Source organism: Passer montanus, unplaced genomic scaffold (assembly GCF_014805655.1).
Source record: "Passer montanus isolate IOZ18808 unplaced genomic scaffold, ASM1480565v1 scaffold116, whole genome shotgun sequence".
Classification (NCBI taxonomy): Eukaryota; Metazoa; Chordata; class Aves; order Passeriformes; family Passeridae; genus Passer; species Passer montanus.
Window position 1 is genome coordinate 1,273,618 of NW_024358278.1, and position 21,851 is coordinate 1,295,468.

General features: G+C 39.9%; 1 protein-coding gene across 4 annotated transcripts in view; it reads left to right on the forward strand.

Moving 5' to 3' along the window:
* FCHSD2 (FCH and double SH3 domains 2) overlaps positions 1-21,851 on the forward strand; it is a 121,985-nt gene that overhangs the window by 53,978 nt on the left and 46,156 nt on the right. For all 4 annotated transcript variants that reach the window (XM_039697055.1, XM_039697056.1, XM_039697053.1 and 1 more), the window contains exons 4-8: positions 8,414-8,490; positions 9,569-9,713; positions 12,549-12,682; positions 13,557-13,611; positions 13,999-14,127. In XM_039697055.1, coding sequence (XP_039552989.1) covers positions 8,414-8,490; positions 9,569-9,713; positions 12,549-12,682; positions 13,557-13,611; positions 13,999-14,127 — 540 coding nt within the window. The remainder of the gene's footprint in view (positions 1-8,413; positions 8,491-9,568; positions 9,714-12,548; positions 12,683-13,556; positions 13,612-13,998; positions 14,128-21,851) is intronic.

The following is a 21,851-nucleotide window of genomic DNA, read 5'->3' on the forward strand; positions in this document are numbered from 1 at the left end:
CTAATTACCAAATTCAAAATTAATTTTAAAATTTCAGCATGATAAACTTGAGAGTAGTAACACTTCCACTGTTACAAACTGATCAATAAATATATGTAGCACAAATTATTTCAGAGTTATCTGCCAGATGTTTTAGGGTGGGAAAAAAATCAGCTTTGTGCTCCATGGAGCGGGAGCTGTGTCAGTGCTTTGTAATCATGTGAACCTTTAATTAAGAAGTTCCCACAGAATAGGAAATGCTGACCTGCAGGAGACACTTCCAGGGAATAACACAGAGCAGCTTCAGTGGCAGCACTGTGGAGAATGAGACAAATTCAGAAATATTTCTCTCAAAATAGTAAATATTTAAAAATGGAATCCTCCTAAATGGCATTATTAAAAAAAACCACCCTACACATGCTGTAGTTTATTCATTATGGTTTGTTGTTATGGTCAGCGCCAAGTCCTGCAGTGAGGATGGGAGAACCACAATGTTGCAGCCACAACTTGTTGGTCTTAAATACAACTTTTTGTAGGTGTTTGAAACAAGACAGAGAGGTCACTCAGCATTCCTGGTTTACTCTGACATTCCCTTTGTAGCTCTTCCAGTGCTTCCCTGCTTTTTGAGCTGGTTCAAATGCTTTGAACTTCTTCCATGAGGCAAGTGAACTGGTTAATATGGATTTTTAATCCATAGTTCTGGCTTTGCTTAGGAGATCCCATCCTGATCCTTCTGTTTAGTAGAGCAGTGGCTGCACAGTGTTCTCCAGCCAAAAAATACTGTGGAAGATGAGGTTTTTGCCATCCTTCATCAGCCACCCGAGATCTGAATTACAGGAAATTTTGGAAATTATTGCTACACACCTCACACGTTAAAAAACTGGGAAGTATCTGGTTTTGGTCTCACTCAGCAAAACAGAACTGGTGGAGGTATTTATGGGGAAGGTGAGAATTTGAGAAACTACCCTTTTTTTTAGTTCTAACTGGGGCTTTCCAGTTGGAACTAAAGGCTCCACGTCATGATGCTGTTGTCTGTCTTTCTGTCCAGCAACACTGAGCTTCCATTTGGATGGGGCAAAAGGGAAAATCAGCATTCCAGGAGTCCTTAGAGTCAGTTTGGTGCTTGTTGAATGTGATATTTCTTAGCAGCTCAAACAGAGAAGAAAAACCCCTGTACCTGATAGCAGCGCTGGTTAAAACCCTACAGAAAATCCTTCAGACTCATATTAAAGGGATGCTTCTGGCTGGGATCCCTGGAACCAGCAGGAAATGGTGGTGAGGAGGTGACAGCTGTGCCCCCCATGTCCTGCTTCAGCTGAGGTGTGAGACAGAGGAAGGATGTGGCATTGGTGTCCCCGAGGTGGTTCCTCTTCGGAGGGAATGGCAGAAGTGCTGCTGTGCCATCTCTGTGGGATTTGGGTGGTATTTTGTATTTGTGTCCTGAGAAACTTCACTTCGAATTTATGCTGGCAATCAAACTTGAACATGGAGGAAAAGAGGTCTTTTGTCACAACTTCACTCTTTTCAGTCTTTTAATTTCAGGGAGGGATCTTAAAAATCACCTCATCCCAACCCCCTGCCATGGGCAGGGACACTTCCTACTATCCCAGGTTGTCCAGCCTGGCCTTGGACTCTTCCAGCGATCCAGGGACAGCCACAGCTTCTCTTGGCACCCTATGCCAGGGCCTCCCCACCCTCCCAACCAGGAATTCTTTCCCAAAATCCCATGTGTCCCTGCCCTCTGGCAGTGGGGAGCCATTCCTTGTGTCCTGTCATTATCCTGACCCACGTGCAGGACCTTGCACTAGGCCTTGTAGAACCTCATGAATTTCTCTATTTTTAAGCTTTAGATCTGTCTAAAGATCAAGGTCCAAAGTTGTTAAAAGTTTACCTAAAAGTTAAGAATTAACTCAGCCAAAAATGACATTGTCTAGTGCAGTAGGGTGGAAAAGAAATCTGGTTTATAAGGAGCAGTGTAAAGCAGTGGTTCCCCATCTGAAATGTGATCCAGGACTTTGGTTTATCTATTAGGAATGGGATTTGCTCAGGAAGCACAGACTTCTGACCCAAAAGACAAACAAACTTCTTCTCCAGAGCTGCTAATGTGCCTTTGGCTCCAGGGAGAAGTGATGTGGTGGAAACCTCCTGATACCTTGTAATACAACCTGAGGCTCTGCCCCTTCCTGAGGTTTTCTGACAGTTTCTTAGGGACTTAAAGAAAGCCAACTCTGAAAAAGAACTCTGAGTTTATGTAGAACAGCTTCACAATCTAGGAAAAGTTATTTCAAGTATAAGAAAGCATAATTTTAGATGGTTTAAACAGGAGCTCCTTGTGTTTTGAAGAATAAAATCAATCTTCAGCCGTTTTCCAACTTTCACGCTCAAAATGGGAGGGGATTTTACTCAGATTTCTTCACTGGGTGCCTGGAAAGCTGGGGGATTTTTATTTGCTTGGATTAATGTACTTCCTCAGGGGTTGTAGAGCTAAAAATTATGAGAAGAGAGTCCCTAAACTTCAGGCTGCCTGAAATACACTCACTGGATAAATACTGGATGGTGCAATAAGAACATCAACGCAGACATTTTTAAAGGAGTCATTTAGCAAAAGGCTTTCAAAATAACCTGGAATGTTTCCAAATAGCAACATATCCTTACTGTAGCAGTTTAAAGTATGTCATTTAGAAAGTGAAAATAATTTCTCCACATGAATACTGAGCTTGGTTGGTGTAACTGGATTTATTCTGCTCAGAGTTGGAAGTATCTGTGATTAAATGATAGCCACGGTGCCACATCATGGAGATTACAATTCATTTTTCTTGATGCCTGAAATCCTAAAATTTGGAAGCCAAAGACAGGAGAATTCAGAGAAAAAGCAGTTGGAAGCTTAGTGATGTATGGTTTTATTACTTAAAATCTGTAAGGGTATTCATAATAAGGGAGACTCATAATGAGACAGACAAAGAAACTTCCAACGCTGGTTTTGTGCCAAGTAGTACAGAATATGAATCCCTAGGTTAGCTGTGGATGCTGGCCTGATGAAAGGTCAGGAATATAATAGGTTAGAGAACATTTTGGTGAATAAATCTGAATTGGCTCTAGGTGTAGTCAGCTTGGCTGCAGTGGTTTTATCCTCTGATCATTTCCTGTCTTAGCCCTGTGAGTGTTGTTTTTGAAAACTGTGAAACCTTTGGAAAAAAAGGACAAACTTAGTGCCAGGGTTTTTTTAAAAAGGAGGGCTGAGAGAGGAAAAGTTAAATTATATCTTATTCAGATTGTTTTGGAGAGAATTAAAATGCTGCAGATGAAGCAACAGTTTTAACAAATGAACAAAGTGAATGAGAAGAGCTTTGACGTTTATTTTACTAAACCTGATTGCAGGAGTGCCTGAGGTGATATTTAACTGCTGTACATGAATTTTTTAGCTTCCCACTTTGTTTTCTTTGCTTTCTTGTCATGCTTCAAATATCTGAAAATAAAAAGAGAAATTGGAACAGCTTGGAACAAAATTGTGAATGAGTGAATAAATGAATGAATGAAACTCCATATTTTCTTGTAGTCATTTGATAGTAGGAAAGAAAATCCCATCTTGAGGAAGGAGAAGCATGGTTAGGGTTGCAGCTTCACCTTAAATAACCAGCCTTTCCTAACACTTCCAGGGAATTTTGCAATTGGTGCTGCAGGCACAGGGGAAACTTTTGCCTCTCATTAACCATGTTAAAGGCAGTGCAGACCAACAGTCAGGACACCTTTTGGGAAGGGCCAGGATGCACTGGAGAAGTCCCTGTGCTGCCTGTTCCAGGCATTGTTTTCATTTTCATTTGGCCATGGAGCTGCTGCCTAAGGCCCTGTGTGAGCTCCCAACCCAAGAATTGTGTCTGACAGAGCTTGTGATGCCAGTGGAGCCACGCCACATCCTCCCTGGAATCCCTGCCTGAGTCCCTTCATTCTCAATATGAAAATATTTTATCTAGCTCTGGTAAATAAAAGATCATTTGAAATAATCACTATCCCAGACTTTAGTACTGACACTGAATGGTTCTGCTGGATTCAAGAACCACAGTTCTCACCTCACAGGCTGTTTTGCATTTTCTGCTCCCTTCTCCCTGTCCAAATGTTCCCAAGAGATTGGCAAGGGTGCAAAATCTCTTCCAAGTTACTCCTGAAACTTGTGAGGCAAACATCTGTGTGATTGATAAAGCTCTCTCCTGAATTTCAGCTGTGTTTGAGTGAGTCAGGCTCCCTGAGCTCGCTGGAGTTGGGTCAAATCTCACTGGTTTGAGAAAAAAGCTGAGGGCACTGGGGAAGTGCCTGAAATTTCTTGGTTTGGATACACCTCATTTTTCATTTGTGTAGTAGGAGCATTCTTCAAAGTGTAGACATTTTGCGTTTTGGTTGTGTGGGGTTTTTTTGCCCTTTATTTTTTTGGAGGAGTCTCTGTGTGTGACAATTCGCCTTCATCCTCAGCCAGTCCTCACACATTGCTTCATTCATTTCACAGAATATTCTGAGCTGGAAGGGACCCACGAGGGTCATCAGAGAATGGCCCATGCAGGCTTGCTCAAATATGGGTCTGAAAATATCAGTCAAAGGCTGTTTTTACAGTGGCAGGAGAGTCTTGGTGTAGCTGTCAAATTTATTTTGGAAGAACCAGCAGTACTGAAATAAAACAGAATTTTCCACAGTGCCTGCACCTCTCAAGAATGACAAAGTACAACATTCGCAATGCTTTTTTTCCCATTTAAAAATTAAATACAGCAAAGCTCTTTTGCACATAAGCAATGGGTGGGTCTGATAATAAGAATTAATACATAATAAAACTGTGACTTTTTCTAGATGCTAATAGGGAGTGTTAATTTGCAGCTGTTGATTAGTAAAAGTGTCTTCCACACTTCCCATGAAGTCAGTTTAATTGGGAGTAACCTTGCTTTTCCCAGAGAAGAAGCAAAGAGAGATACTGAAGCCTCTCTGTTGTGGAGTGTTTGCCTGCCAGAAGAGGACTTAGGAAACAATGAATAAAAGAAATAACCATGTCAGAAAGCTCCTGTGACAAAGAGAAAGGATCAAAATGATGCAAGATACCGAAACCACCTAAATGAAAAGCAGCCCTGAATGTGGCTGTCTGATAGTCCCAAAACTCAGTGTTACATCAGCTGTGTCTGTCATGCTTTCTGCTGTCAGTGATAAGTTTTTTGGGCACTTGCTGTCATCAGCACCTTCAGTTATTATTACAGATAAAAACCTTACAACTGCTTTAGGAAGTGTTGTTAATATGACTTTTAAAAAGTCTTCTAACAATGATCTTTTAATTTGGGTCATCTCCCTCTCTCCTTTTCTAATTTTAATCCCTTTTGTAAGCATTATGGCAAATATTTTAAATTTTTTTTTCCTCCCCAATACCTGCCACAACTGGCTTTATTAGATAATATCAATAAATAGATTTGGGGTGTGAGGTCTGGTGATAGAAAACATCAAATAGGAGCTGCAGCCCTGGGAAATACAAATCTGAGTGTATGTGAAATTGTGCTGATTTTTTCATGGATGCCAGAGCTCCAGGAGTGTTTGGACAACACTCAGAGTGGGATTGTTAGACTGTGCAGGGCCAGGAGCTGGATTTTGTGATCCTGTGGGTCCCTTCCAGCTCAGGATATTCCATGATTATTTTATCCTCTCTATTATCTTCATTTTTTTTTTTTTGAGTGGTTCTGTTGCTGAGCTTGTTCACTTAGGAAATAAATGGTTAATCACACTGGGTTGATGGTTTATTTGCTGACATCAGTGATAGGATTTCTCTGGGCAAAAATAGCTTTATTTATCCCTCTTGTGACTTTTTTTGCATCTTATTTTGGTAGAGCTTGTCCTCAGCTGCCAGCGAGTTTTTTTCCTATTTCTGAATGTTTGTTCAGCATCTTGAGGCAGATTTTGAATCTTAATTTTGGCATCTTAATTTTGGCAGAGCTTGTCCTCAGCTGCCAGCGAGCTTTTTTTCCTATTTCTGAATGTTTGTTCAGCATCTTGAGGCAGATTTTGTAGTGGAGTCTGAAGAAGAAAGGGTGGAAATAGGGAATTAGCACCAGGTGGAGTCATCTCGTAAAGCTCCAAATCCCATCACAAATCGCTCTGCCAGGATTAAAGGAAACACTATTTTTCCTTTTATCTGCGATTTTTAACAGCTACCTAATGGAATTTGCATTTTTTTTTAATATATATGAGGGGGCATGATTGTTAAAGGAAATGCTATTTTTCCTTTTATCTAGGATTTTTTAACAGCTACCTAATGGAATTTGCATTTTTTTTTAATATATATGTGGGGGCATGACTGTGCTACTAGTGATCTATTAGCAACATTTAATTTTTCTTTGTGAACACATTGATCAAATCATGGCTTGGTGATAAATTTCTACCACTGTGTGGGCTGTGAGACATTAATAAAATCTTGTGCTGTTTGAGCTACTTCTGATTTATTTATTTTTTTTAGGAGTAATTCAAAGGTTGTTGCATCTTAAACATGGTATGGAAAGTGTAAATAAATGACACTGGGCAAAGATGGTGTGAACATATTGATCAAATCATGGCTTGATAAATTTCTAGCACTGTGTGGGCTGTGAGACATTAATGAAATCTTGCACTGTTTGAGCTACTTCTGATTTTTTTTTTTTTTAGAAGTAATTCAAAGGTTGTTGCATCTTAAACATGGTATGGAAAGTGTAAATAAATGACACTGGGCAAAGATGTCTCACCCCAGGCTCTTCCTCAGGACTGCTCTTCCAAAATACTCCTGGGGGGTTGATTCTTAGCTGGAGTGGGAATTTTCACCCAGTGAAAATTCACACTCTCTGAGTGTGAGAATTTGTACATTTGCTGAGCTGGAGATTGTTTGCTTCTTTGGGTTTTCATTTGTCTGAGGTAAGAGCAGAAATGGTGCTTCAATTACCTTTGTTTTTGTGGTGATGGTTTAGGTTGCAAAGGATCTTCAAGGACTTTGAGTCCAGCTGTTGTCCCACCACCAACCCATGTCCCCAAAATGGGATATACATTGATATACTGAGGAACATGGGATATGCATTGATATATTGAGGAAATTGGGAGGTATATAGACATATTGAGGAAAATGGGATATATATTGATGTATTGAGGAAAATGGAATATATATTGAGGAAATTGGGATATATTCTGATATATTGAGGAAAATTGTATATATTGATATATTGAGGAAAATTTGATATATATGGATGTATTGAGGAAAATGGGATATATATTGATATATTGAGGAAATTGGGATGTATATTGATGTATTGAGGAAAATGGGATATATATTGATATATTGAGGAAAATGGGATGTATATGTGTATATTGAGGAAAATGGGATGTATATTGATATATTGAGGAAAATGGAATATATATTGATATATTGAGGAAGATGGGATATTTATTGAGGAATTGGTATATATATTGAGGAAATTGGGATATATATGTGTATATTGAGGAAAATGGAATATATTTTGGTGTATGGAGGAAAATGGGATCAGCAGCCAGAGGAGGGGTCGCTGTGGCGAAATATATAGTGATATATTGAGGAAAATGGGATGTATATTGATATATTGAGGAAAATGGAATATATATTGATATATTGAGGAAGATGGGATATTTATTGAGGAATTGGTATATATATTGAGGAAATTGGGATATATATGTGTATATTGAGGAAAATGGAATATATATTGATATATGGAGGAAAAATATATTGAGGAAAATGGGATATATATTGATATATTGAGGAAAATTGAATATATATTTATATATTGAGGAAGATGGGATATTTATTGAGGAATTGAGATATATTGAGGAAATTGGGATATATGTGTGTATATTGAGGAAAATGGAATATATTTTGGTGTATGGAGGAAAATGGGATCAGCAGCCAGAGGAGGGGTCGCTGTGGCAGCAGCTGCCCTTCCCTCTGTGGTTATAAATGAAACCCTGCTGCTTTCTGACCTTGAGTATGAAAATGTTGTTATTGATTTCCCGAGGCCGTGCAAAACGAAACGCGGGGACTGAAGGGTGCAATTAACATGAATAATTAAAGATGAGCTGCATTTGTCAATCTCTTGTCTGAGTATGGGCTCCTCCTGGGAGCAGCAGAGCTCCTGCAGCCTCGGATGATCCGAGCTGGGCAAGCCAGGGTGGGCTCATGATGATCCAGATGTTTCCTGGGTTCTGAGAGCCCCCTGTCCTGATGCAGAGAAACACAAATTGGGGTTCTCACAGCTGGCACAAGTGCAGCCTTTCCCTTCCAACATTCCCACCTCTGTGTGGGAATTTGTACTTTTGCTGAGCTGGAGATTGTTTGGTTTGGGTTTTCATTTGTCTGATGTAAGAGCAGAAATGGTGTTTTAATTACCTTCTTTTTTAACTATTTTTCCCCTTTTTTTAACAGAGCATTCAGAAGCTGGCTAGCCAATACTTAAAGAAGGACTGGCTTGGAATAAGAGCTGAGGAACGAAGTGATTATAGGTAATTTGCCAGTTGGATATCTCAAAATTGCTGTATTTATCATTTCAATTTGTGTCATTATTTTAGTTAACAATGAATCACTGCTTTTCTGTAGCTAATTTTTCTTTTTCCTTTGTAGTAGAGCATTGCCAGTTAAAAGAGAAGCTTTGTTTTCCTGAGATTAGTCTTAAATAGATGTTTATGACTTGAATATTTAGGAAGATGGAAGAAACAAAACAGCTTGACAGGACCACAACTGTAATTTGCATCTGTTTGGGTATTAATGTCTGTATCTGAATATAGATTTTAGTAAATGACTTTAAGGCTAGAGGGGTAAGTGTGTGGATTGTTTCACAGGAAAAGACAGGAAGAGACCTCATTTTATGAGGCTGTTCTTTGTGAAGATCAAATCTGACAGCAGGGAGGAGGCAAAGCAAGACACAGTTGTTTACAAAACTTTATTTCATTAACATGAAAGGTGGATAAAACATGAAACCAGAAATAAAGCAGTTGCTGAAAGCCTTTGAACAGCATCTCTTAAATATTTGGAATGAGCTTTCAGATGCTTTGTTTTAATGTCCTCTTTGTGTTCTGACAAAGAGGACATTAAAAAATTTATTTCAAGCAGGAAGAAGTTGACAGATTTGTGTTTGGGACTTTCAGCACCCTCACATTGGCTGTGTGTTTAGAAAGAAATAAACTGAATTATCAGTCTCAAGTGTACATGAAACACTCCCATAACACCCATGAGATCCCTTCTCCAAACCCCTCCCTACCCATCCCCAAGTGCTGAACCCAAAATGTTTGGTAACAAGTTAAATGAGAGGAACAGGCTGGAAAAGCTTTATTTTTGGTACAACTTCATTAAAGGTTTTGTTAGAAGTGGAGATATTTGCTAAAGGATTGTGCCTCAGATTTAGTTTTAAAAGCAGTCCTTGGAGAAATGTGTGCTGCTGTCACATAAACCAGCCCAGGAGCTGATTCTGATCCTCGTGGAGGATCCTTCCAGTTCAGGACGTTCCATAAATCCGATTTTTCAGTGGAACACCTGACCTCCCTTTCTTCCTTCCCACACCCTCTCTGTGTTTCATTATTTTAGGAGCATGTACTCAGTTTGGAAATCACTCTTAGAAGGCACCATGCAGGTGGCCCAGTCCCGACTCAATATCTGTGAGAACTATAAAAACTTAATTTCTGAACCAGCCAGGAGTGTCCGGTGCTTTAAGGAGCAGCAGCTGAAAAAGGTATTTGTGCTTTAAGAAATCCTTTGAACTATTGTCATTTTTATTGAGGAAAATAGATTTTTAGAAATCTTTTATTGTGGTACTTCTAAAATATGTAAGTACTCTTCATCTTATATCTGTAAGATTCATCTTATAGTACGCTTCATCTTGTCCAGCTTGTTGCAGAGGGATCAAAATTCTGAGCTGTTATCCCAAATTATAACTGCTGGGAAATGAGTCTCCTAAAAATACTGTATCAGTTGGTCAAATGTATCTCAGCAAATCTCACACTGTGCTGTAGAAATTGCCTTGCATTGGGTTTGCAGTGACAATTGCAAGTGGGTTTTGTTAGAAAAAGTTCTGATTTTGAGAAAAGATCCATCTGAAACATGGAGGAATGGCTTGAGCGATCTCCAGGATGGAGAGTGGAGACTGTCCAGCCACCTCCTGTAACACTATCACAAGTAAGTGCTCCAAAAGCTGCTTTAATTATCTCTTTAATTAGCTGTAATTGTCCCTGCAGAGAAAATAGTGTCGTTCCAGTGAGCTGGATATTAATTTAATTGCTTGTTGTGTTTGAAAGTCATTTATGAGGGTGCCCAGAGAAGCTGTGGCTGTTCCATCCCTGGACGTGTCCAAGGCCAGGTTGGATGGGGCTTGGAGCAGCTTGGGATAGTGGAAGATGTCCCATTAATAAAAAAGTAAAAACCCAAACAACAGACATTTTATCTGTCCTTGTTACAAAGTGACCACAAAGATCCAGAATGGACCCAGTTCTGTGTTCTAGAGGAGTATTTTGTAAAAGACTTGGTTACAAATTCAAATAGATGTTCCTGTGATGTGAGCTCTGAGTTTCTAAACAAAATATTCTACTCTTAGAAACATGCGCAATATCTGTTTTGTGAGGGAAAAATTAACTTTATTAATGCTGTTTTATTGTCCTGTGGAATTTTATTTGCATGTGAAGCTTTCCAAACAATGCTGTGGCAATTTTATGGCACTTACTGCTAAATAATTGTACTTTATTCTTCTGCAAGTGGTGATAATTCTGTGTTTATGAGTCAGCAGCAGAAGTGGGATCTTTACATTTTTAAAAGTCATAGAAGTTCCTTTATTCCTGCACTTCTGAATCAGCAGAACAAATTATTACAATTATCAGGGCAGTATTCTGGTTCAGGGTATTCTAGCAGTGTGCTTTTCCTACAACATGGAATTATCATCCACTTGGCAGGATTAATTCTCCTACACAACCAGTTTATTGTTTTACACAGTGCAGCCTCTCACCCTTCCCTTTGAATTCCCAAACAGATAAATAATGGACAGAGAAATAATTGTTCTGACCCCCATTCAGACAAAAGCTTATCAAAATTAAAATTCAGTCAGCAAAATACTTGTAAGGTTACATGGGAATACCCATCTAAAGAGGCTTCCAGTCTCCTGACAATTTTTTATCCTACAGGGATGCAAAGCAAGATTATTTAACTCTTCTCAAATGATCTTTTTTACAACTGGGGTTATTTGATATTTTAATTTTTTGATGCTGGCAGGAGATTTTAGGGATCAAAATCCCTGCTGATGTTGCAAAACCCTGGTTCTTTTCACAGGCTTTTAGCTCTTTGTCAGCCATCCGTTACATACAGATTATTTTACCTTTCATTTTTCACTGATGCACACAGAGGTCTCCAGAAATCCAAATTCTGCCTTCCACCACTCCCCAAACCAGCCTTTAGGGAATGCACTCTCTGGAGCCCGTTGCTTTATTGGTCTGCACACATCAAACAGTGGCTTTAGTGGGAATTTTTCTGGGCTTTGTAGCAATTTGACAGCTCCAGGGAGTGCAGGATTGTGTGGTGAGAAGACCAGCAATTCCTGTTGGCTGCCACTTGGTTTTTTCCAGGTGGCTGGGTGTTATTTTTTAGCAGTAGAACAGAGGGAAGTTGATGTTAGATTGTTGGATCCCAGCACCCCGCCAGTCCTGCAGTGCTCCCAAAGGAGGTTACAGTAATTATGCATTAATAATTAGTGTAATGAAGAAGCTGAGGGGTTTTGCAGGGGTGTTCAGCACCTGGAATGAGGGCAGCCAGGGGGGTGGTGATGATATGAAAAGAACTGGGACTTTTGGGGTGGTGTTTGAAGGACTCAAAGGCAAATTGAACTCCTTGAACTCACCCATGGGTGCTGCTGGAGCCTCCACTGACCACATCCAGCCTGTGATGTCTGTAATTAAATAGAAATCCCCTGGACTATCAATCTCCTGCATGCTTAATCCAGTTTGGGTGAAAGAAAATCTTTAGTAATCTCTTCTGAAGAGAGTTTTAATTCTAGACACTGATGATTCACATTGGTTTTCTTACCAAGATCCTGCTTAGCACAGATCCTTTCCCACTTTGTTGGGGTTTTTCTTAAACTGGCAGGGTGTCTGAAGAATTGCTGAATATAATAAATTTTCTTCCTGTTGTGTTGTGCTTTATGTGGCAGCTTTTGCTTGATGTTTTAAATTTTAAAGAAGGAAAGATGAATAATTTTTTGGTATCACTTCCAGTAGATTGCCTTTGGATTTTTCCCAGTTGTATTCCAATGACTTCAACTAATTACTGCATCCAAAGCTTTCAGAACATTTCTGTTTAATTTGTGGGTTATCCTAACACCTTTAAACAGCAGCAGAAAGAAAGGAAGAGAGAAGGTTTTGTGTTCTGATCAGTTTTAAAAGACCTGCATGAATAATTGACCAGGAGTGACTTGAAGCCTGCATCCTTCCCTATAAAATACCATAAAAAGCAGTAAAACATTGATGATAATGACAATATTTGGATGCAAAAAAAAGTAATATTTTCTTTCCTGAATGCTTTCTTTCAGTGTGTGGACCAGCTGACAAGGATCCAAGCTGAACTACAGGAGACAGTCAAAGATTTAGCTAAAGGCAAAAAGAAATATTTTGAGACTGAACAGATGGCTCAGGCGGTGCGGGAGAAAGCTGATATTGAGGCCAAGTATGTTTTTATAATGGCATATGTAGGAATAATTGCAGCCCCAAAAAGCACATTTGTATTAGGTTTTGCACTTGATATTTGGCTTTCAACGAGATTCTGCCAGGTTTTCTTTGCATTTTGCTCCTATACATTTTTGTAGCTATTTCAAGCACACCCTGAGAGGAAATTAGAACTTGTTTGTGTTGGTTTGTTTAGGAAGGAAGTTCAAGTAACAGCTTTGATTTGGCATTTTTTGTGGACTGTGTGTCAGTTGGCACTTCTTTGATATTGAAGCCTCCTGACTTCCTTTTCTATCCACACATCTCAAATTTTGGATCACTCCATTTAGAGGGAAGAGCAGCAGGACACTGTTTTTCATTTTTCAAGATAAATTTTGGAGACTTTAGGTTTTTTCTGTTCCTTGACATCCTAAAGGGGGTGATTTCCTTCCTTCCAGGAAAACCAGTAACACATGTTTTGGGTTTGGAGTTTGGCCTGTCTTAGGGGAGTTCACCACACCCCTTTTGCTTTTTTTTTCTTTAATTTTTGTTTTTAGAAGTTATTCAGAATTGCTCTCGGGGAATGAGATGATGGTTTCCTTAGAGATCTTTTCTGTCTTTCTGAGGGATGATGAAAAGAACTTTATTAAAGTTACCTATAATACTTGAAGAAAGTAAACAATCATACACAAACAAACAAAAACATCCAAAAAATTTGAGCTTGGGGGTTTTGGAGCAAATTTATCCTGCAGTGTTATTCATATTAAAATAGCTGTTGACTTGATTTTGTTTTCTTATTTACTTTTTAAACCACCATCCTTCAGACAATGAAAAAATACTTCTGTAGAAATAGTGTAAAGCAATTATTCAATTTCTTCTGCTCATTTCTGTTCCAGGTCCAAACTTAGTCTTTTTCAGTCAAGAATAAGCTTGCAGAAGGCAAGTGTGAAGGTGAGTATAAAACTTGGATTTTGCTGCTCATTTCTTGAGGCAAATGCTCCAAATCATGTGGAATGTAGAGGTGAGGGACAGCTTGGAAGGGAAATTGGTGGGACAAAGGATAAGCAAGAGCATCCTCTGGGCAGATTATAGATTATATATGGAATATATGCAAGGAATTATGTATCTAATTAGAGTTAAAACTGTTCTTTGAAGACTACATGTGAAATTCCAATTGCAGGAGAGAAAAATCCATCAGGAATCCCCTCATCACTAGGAAGAATTAAAAGCTGTAAATGCCCTAAATGTATTAACACAATATGCACACAATTAATTTGCTGTTCCTGAATGCTTGGTCATTCAGATTCCCTTTGTGAGCTGTGCTTTCACTTGTTGCAGTTAAAAGCCCGACGATCTGAGTGCAATTCCAAGGCTATCCACGCCAGGAATGATTATCTCCTCACTTTAGCAGCTGCCAATGCCCACCAGGATCGCTACTATCAAACAGACCTGGTGAACATCATGAAGGTAAGGAAGATGATTCCTGCCTGCCACAGGGTCTTGGAATCCAAGATGCAGGGAATTCTCAGAACTTTGGGTCTGTAAGTCAAGAATTGAACACAGGATTTGGTCTGAGACCTTGGAAAAGGCTCCCAAACTTAGTGAGAATGTGGATTTGTAGTTTGAAGCAGAGACACATTGAGATAAGTAAAGTTTAGAGTTTTAGAGTTTAAGATATTATCAAAATAAAAGTAGTTTTAGATATAGAAAAATAAAAGAGGTAAACGAGTTCATAATGCAGTACTGTAGGTTTGTGTGTCACAAAATGATTGGCTAAGAAAGCTTGCACTGTAGCATGGGTCCATAAGATGAAATATTTGATTGAGTCAAAAACATGAATGTCCTTGTTAGCAGTGTTTTATTAATCAATAATTCCTTAAAAAGTCTTGTAACTGGGGGTCGTGGGACCTTCTGAGCCACGCTGTAATGATGTGAGCTGAACTCCCCCTTCCTGCCTGTAGAAGATAAGAGTAAGAAAATAAACCCCATCATCAAAAACAGCTCAGAGGTCCTGTTTGGAATTCCTTCCAAAATTCCCCACAAGTGAATTATCACAACTGGGAACTGGGTAGATCTGGAAAGTCCGAAGTCCCAAGATTGGCTTTTCCAGTGAGCTGCCACGAGTGAGAGGGAAGGTAGAGCCTGCAGTGGTGTCCAAAAAACTTGGAACCAGCTTTCAGGCCCCAAAACTGAGCAGTCGCTTCATTTTTTAATTCACTGCCTTTCTTAAAAACTCAGCTGGATAGAACTCACTTGGATAAAGGACTAAAAAAAACCTGACTGAAAAACTCACTTGCATAAAGGAGTCAGGTTTGTCAAGCTGAGCCCTGTCTTTTCCTCTTGTAAGGAAACCAGAGATTTTTTTTACTTCTTTAGTACCATATTCAATAATTCTTTTTATTTCATGTCTGATCAGAACACTTCTTTATGGTGTGATTAATGAGCTAGAGTTATTAACTATCTTGGTTCCCAAACTATGGATTTTAAGGAACAGCAGTCAGCATTCTTGTTCCCACCTGTGGCACTTTGCCAGGTCAAGGCAGGAGCAGCTCCTTGAACTCAGAGGAAATGACACACTTTAAAAAGTTCAAATCTGATTGCTCTCAGTTGTTTTTTCTTAAATATCACCCTAGAGTTAATTAAATGTACACTATTCCTGTGTCTTTGAATTTGAGAGTTACAAATAAATCACTTTACAAATAAGTAAAGTCATCTCCTTCACACTTTTTCTGCTTGCATTTCACTTGTTCACATTTTCAAACTTTACTTGAAATAGCTCTTTACAAATTATTCCTAGGCAGGGTGACTTAGAAGACTGTTATTTGCATTTTGAATTGCTTTATTGGAGAAATAGCATAGAATTATAACAAATCCCTGTATTATCAGCACATCTTTGCAATTTTGGGAGGGAAATATTGATATGAAAAGCAGGTAAGTGAGATAAAAAATAAAAGCACCAAAGGAATTCTCCTGCTTTTCCCTCTGTGTGTGCTTTTCTGTTAGTAAAATGTGAATATTTGTGCTGACTAAATGTTTACTACATGGAAATGCTTGTAAAGAATTTCCTTGTGCTGCTGCAGATAAAATTATTAATTGATGCTTACATAAGATTTTCCACACTTACATGCATGCTTGGCTGTCATCACTTAATGCTCTTCCTTGGGAGCAATTCCAGAAGGGAATTTAATAGGTTCACAACAAAATAAACAAAAAGGGTGCTTGAAATAATTTTTGAAAATGATCAAATAGCCTTGGTAATTTTTTTTCAAGCCTTTCTCAAGCTGAACCTTTTTATTTTTCATACAGAAAAAGCCTTACAACTTATTCTTTTATATAAATAATTGTGGTTTACTGAAAGCCTAAGTGCTTTCATCCAGCCAAATTACTGTGGAAGGAAAGGACAACACTCAGGGTTTATTTTTCTGCATCTCGCAGATATTTATAGCAATTGAATCTCTTTGTGTGGTAAACAAAAGTGTGTTTTTAATGAAGAGCTGTAAATTCAGGTCTCCTGCTCTGTTGGCCATGAGCAAAACTCCCTGGGAACACACCCAGGTGTCCTGGGAATGGGGTCATTCTCTAGAGCAAGGCAGAGGTCACAAAATTGGAGATTTTAGGAGACAGAGATGGAAAATCTCCAGGAAAATTAAGGATAATGCATCACTGGACTCCAGTTCTTTCATCCAGGGGCTCTAATGTAAATTGAAGGATGAAATTGCTTAAATATGTAAATAAATATAATAGGAACAGCAGTTTGTAATCTGGAGTGGGATTTGCTGGCAGGGTCCTGGTTTCTCCTTCTCCTCCTTCTGAAATTCCTGAGGGAACTACACTGTATAAAGTACAGAAAAAAATGATTATTTTATTTAGCAGAATGATTTATCACAAATGGGGAAGGAGCTGGAGAGGGGTGGCCAATTGAAGGTGCAGAATCATTCAGGGTAAGCAAATGGACAGTGACTGAGAAATGGAGCAAGATCTTGCCAGTTTTGGTTGACCAGGCAGAAAATAGCAGATGAAATTAGTGTTAAAAAGAGAAATGCAGTAATTTGGGGAAAAAATTGCTGCCTGCAGAGTAAAGAACCCTGAATAGGCGTTACCATTTTTGAAAGAGATGCTGGAACTGGAAAAGGGGGGGAAGGATAAATGCAGTGTTTGTAATCTCTAGGTGACATCACTGGGAAGGGAGGATTTTGGAAGGGAGTTTCCACCCTTCCAGCACAGTTTTTGTTTCAGTAGCTTGAGTGGTGGTGTGACTCAGTATATTTTACATGCTATGAGCAGTTGTAGTGTCTAAACTAAACATCTTTGCTACCGTTTTGTGATTAATATTCAGAAAATGTGCTTTTAATCTCAATATTAGTAAGTCCTTAGGTATTCCTGTAGTGCCACGTGCTGTCTGTGAGTGTTTCCCCATTTAGCTGCCCTTGAGCTGATCTTTGAACTGCTCAGGGCTCTCCACATTTCTAAATCACATCAAGTATCTCCTCAGGCTGTTCAGATTTTGGATCCAGTGCCTGGTTTTTCACAGTTGTTACCCAAAAATGATAAAATCTTTAGAGCTAGAAAAAAACACATGCAAACTTCTCATCTGATACTTGGCTGTATTACTGTATATAACATTTACAAGTGTGTCAGAGGCTGTTTGCATCCACCTTAAACAGTTTCTCCATGGGTTTCGGGTTCTTGTTTCCAGAATTAGGATGGAGCTGTGTGGGTTCTGTTGCCTCTGGCTCACGGGGAGCCAGGGCTGGCTTGGCTGGAGCTTACCCAGTTCCTGGCCTGTTATCTTGGAGATACCAATTATTATCGCTGTGTTAATTGAAAGAATTGAAGGGACCACAGTTGGGCTAAAAATGATTTATTACTCAAATAAACATCAGCCTCAAAGGCTGTGAGATTTAAAAGAGCAAGCAGTCAGCCATAGCTCTAAAGTAGGGACAGGTTTCTTAGTTACAAGGCAATATGTAACATTCTAATCTAAGTAGAAAGTTGGTATATTCTTATTTACAGCTATAGAGGCATAAGTTTATAATTTTTCTGCTTAATGTCTGTGTACTTTTATTTTTACATCAATCCAAGCTTCGTGCAAGGCTGCAAATCAAACCTCTCATCTGTGGGAGTTTCTGTCTGAATTTTTTACACTGGCCATGACCTGCCTTTGGGTTGGAGTTGTGGCACTGCCCTCTCAAACCATCCCTGTGCACCATCTGCATGTGCAGGCAGTGCTCACTTCCCTGGAAAACATGAGATTTTCCTCTCAGCTCTGACATGGCTGCATTGATAAATAATGAGTTAAAAGCTCAGCTGCCTTTTCCCATCTGTTTTCTCCTTATATTAAATTACCTTTTATTTCAGTAGGTTAAAAGGTGTCTTACTTGGCATAAAATAGAACCATGGAGTGTTTATTGTTGGATGTGGACATCAAGGGTTGGTCCTGGCATCGTGTGTGAGCTGAGCTCAGCAGAGCAGACAGGTGGAGTTCCTGCACAGCCAGCCTGGAGAATGGATCCTCAGTGTTTTGGAGCAGTGAAATCCAATAAAAGGCTGTGTTGGTGCTGGAGAAAGGAGGGGTGGAGATATTTTGCAGCCACAGTGTTGGTTTGTGCCTGCAGGAGGGATTTCCAGCCTGTTGGGAAAGAGTGATGTGAGCTGGGCTGAGGCACCTTGGGCTGCTCCCAAGAGGAAGCTGCTGCTGGGTTTGTTCTTGTGTCTGGCTCTGGAATGCTGCTGTGGTGCTGTCCTGTGACAAATGAATCACAAATCCACCTTGTGGCCTTGTTTGCTTTCCTGTGACAGGCAGCAAAAGGGGGTTTTCATCCCAGGGTTCCTGGTGCATACATCTCCTCCTTGTTTTCAGTGATTCAGAGTATGTAACTTTATTTTGCAACATTTTTTTTTGCAGAGAAGAGAAAGTGATCGGCTCTGCTGTGTTTGTAACTGTGAAAGCCATCACAGGCTAAACAGGGATACTTGGAAAGAAAATACAAATTGCTTCCAGCTTTTTCAGTAGATTGAAGAATTGTTCCTACTGTGCCTTCCTAGTTTTCCAATTACACCACTTCATAAGGAGCAAAGCCATTCTAGGTCTCTGTTCAGAAAAGATTTGAATCCTTTTGCCTTGCCTTTTATCTGTCCTTTATGTCCATTTCAATCTCTGCAGTGAAATTAAAACCCCTCAAAGCACTGAATAAATAAAGCCTGGTAATGTTTTATTCTTTGCCAGTTTCCTGACAAGCTGCTTAGGAAGAGTTGCCACCACCTGAATGTGAAAGTACATACCAAAACCATTTAAAAATAAGTTGTCTGCCTGGTGCTTAGTTTTTTATTTTAAACTGAGGTCAGAAGGAAGTCCAAGATGATGTTTGAAGTCAAATTAGGACTGTTTTATTATTCATCCTTAAAGAAACTTTATATTTTTTAATGCTGTGCGCTTAATTGTGTAAGTTCCCCTCATGAACCATCTCAGAGAATGACTTCACACAGCAACTTGCTATGAGGAAATGTTGACGTGAAAAAAGAAAAGCAGGTGTGCTGGACACTTTAAACACTTCTGAGATTATTTAAAGAGAGAAAGAAAGAGGGAACAAAAACCTCCATTTCGAAATCACAGGATGGTTTGGGTTGGAAGGGACCTTAAAGACCATCCAGTTCCAACACCTTCCACTAACCCAGGCTGCTCCATCCTGGCCTGGAGGAATTCCAGGGATGCAGGGGCAGCCACAGCCTCTCTGGGCACCCTGAGGAGCAGCTTACAGGTGGTGCTGCACTTTTTATGAGCACACAAAAATTCTGGAGAAGGCAGCAGGCAGTAGCAGCAGGTATTTCTAAACTAAGCTCTTTCAAAAGGAAATATTTCATGTCATTGCTCGTGTGGGCTTTGGTGTTTGAGGGAGAACAGTGTCAAAAGCTGGTGCTTTGTCTTTGTGGTTTTGGTGGTTTCTTTTATCCTGTTGTAATGATCAGGCTGCTTTTCTGGTTTTTTCTGTACTTTCCAGTTTGCTTGACACGAGGAAGTGGAGTTGTGTAATTTGGCTCTTGTTCTTGATCAGAGTTCTTGTGATGATTTGGCAGGTTTGAATAAAAACTGGGTTACATCATTTCCCTGCAACAGCCCTTTGCTCAGGTGTGGGTGACAGTAACAACACAAGTTACAGCAGAGCTTTGTTAATTTGAGAGGTTGATTTATAAAATTACAGGTGAAGTGTGGCTTTTCCACACCCTTGCCTGTTTTTAAGGACTCTGATAGAGGAAGAGATCTGGCTGACCTCCAAGGAATGAGCAGCCTGGTGTACTTGACCCTGCTCTGAGGGCAGAGGTTGAACCAATATCTCCCTTTTAAACCTGAATTACTCTATTATTCCTTCAAACAGCATTTTTTGCTAAGGAGGTTCTCCTTGGGATTTAACCTTCTGCTTTCTGGTTTTGTTTTCATTCTGCAATTAAGTGGAGTCACTGCACGAGTTCCAGCAGTGCTGGAACCTTCATGTTCTGGTGAGCCCTGGTTTTCATTTGTTGGAATGGTTGGGAGTTTTTGTGAAGCTGTGTTGACTTCTCTGTTTTCAGCACAGTCATCCATCACTTTTCCCATGCACTTTCAATGATCATTTAAAACAAATGGAAATGCAGGCTCCAAACATGACTTGCACAAATGAGATTCAGCTGGAGCTGGCAGTGTTTGTAAAAATGACCCCAAATTGAGGACTTGGTGGCTTCCAGTTAATAATTTGCTTTATGTCCTGAAATTAATAAGATGTGTGTGGCAAAGGGTTCTTTCCCCTGGTGGCTCTGTCTGAATTGAAAAATAAGTTGACACAGTAGCTGAAATTCCTAAATTGGCTCAGGAATGTTAGCCCAGCACTGCTGTGTCCTGCAGAAATAAAAGGGTACCATTTGCATCAGCACATATTTCTGTAGCCTCTGGAACAAGCAGAGCCAATATTATCACTGTAAGAAATCAATTTACGTCCATGGTATTGTTTCAAACTTTCTGGAATGATTTAGAAGCACCCAGGGGATTCCTTTGTCAAAATGGAGAGTCTGGCCCTCAACGAAAAAATAGCATTAAGATAAAGTAATTCTGAAGTCACCAGAGATTTCCATGTTCTTCTATAAATCTCTTTTATTATTTCAGTGCTACCAATTCTTTAAAGATCCTGTAAAACTCCCTTAAAAATGCAGGGGGGACTTGTGCAAGTGAAAGAACTATTGTTTCACTTCCTTTCCTTGTCAGCTGCCAGCCACAAATATTTTGTAATCCCAATTCAGGCAGCCGTGGATGGCATTATCTCCAGCATCAGATGGGCACAGGAACTCTCCTTCCCAGGCAGTCCATGAGTGTGCTTGGCCTCCTCATGGTCATTCCCACAGAGGGGGGTGGCTGGAGGGATCGTGCTCAGCACATGATCCCAGCGTTCCAGAAGATGCTCCTTGTGGTTCCACAGCAGCTGATCCTGGTCCCACGCTGTTTTCCCATCCAGGGACATCTGTCTCTGTGCTGATGTGCACATCAAACCTGGGGGAAATTAATTCCAGGTTGTGGTGTAGTTCTGGATCCACGTAAATGATGAGATCATTAATTGTGGTCTCTTGTTCAGTGTTTTTCTTAAATGCTCATCTCTCACATTCCCAGCTGATACCTGGGAAGTGCCTTAGAGAATTTTAGCTGTTCACAGTCCATGGAATATTGCACTTGGATTCCAGCTGACTGTGAGTTAATGTTTGCAGGGAAGTGAAAAGAGGATTTGCACTGGAAATGCAACTTTTGATGTTAATTTTGGTAAAACCACAAGCAAGAAAGGTTTGTTTGCCTTAACAGTTAATAGTATTTGCACCAGTAACTGTGGTGTATGTATGTCACAGAATCACAGAATGGTTTGGGTTAGAAAGGACTTAAAAAAGGCATTCCCACCCACTGCCATGCCAAGGACACCTCCCACTGTCCCAGGCTGCTCCAAGCCCTGTCCAGCCTGGCCTTGGGCACTGCCAGGGCTCCAGGGGCAGCCACAGCTGCTCTGAGCACCCTGTGCCAGGGCCTGCCCACCCTCACAGGGAACAATTCCTTCAAAATATCCCATCCATCCCTGCCCTCTGCCCCCCAATTATTACATTTCCAATTATATTTTTAATTTTTCATGGATAAAATATGGATTTTCAGTTTCAAATCCACCGTTCACCCCCTGAAAAACAAC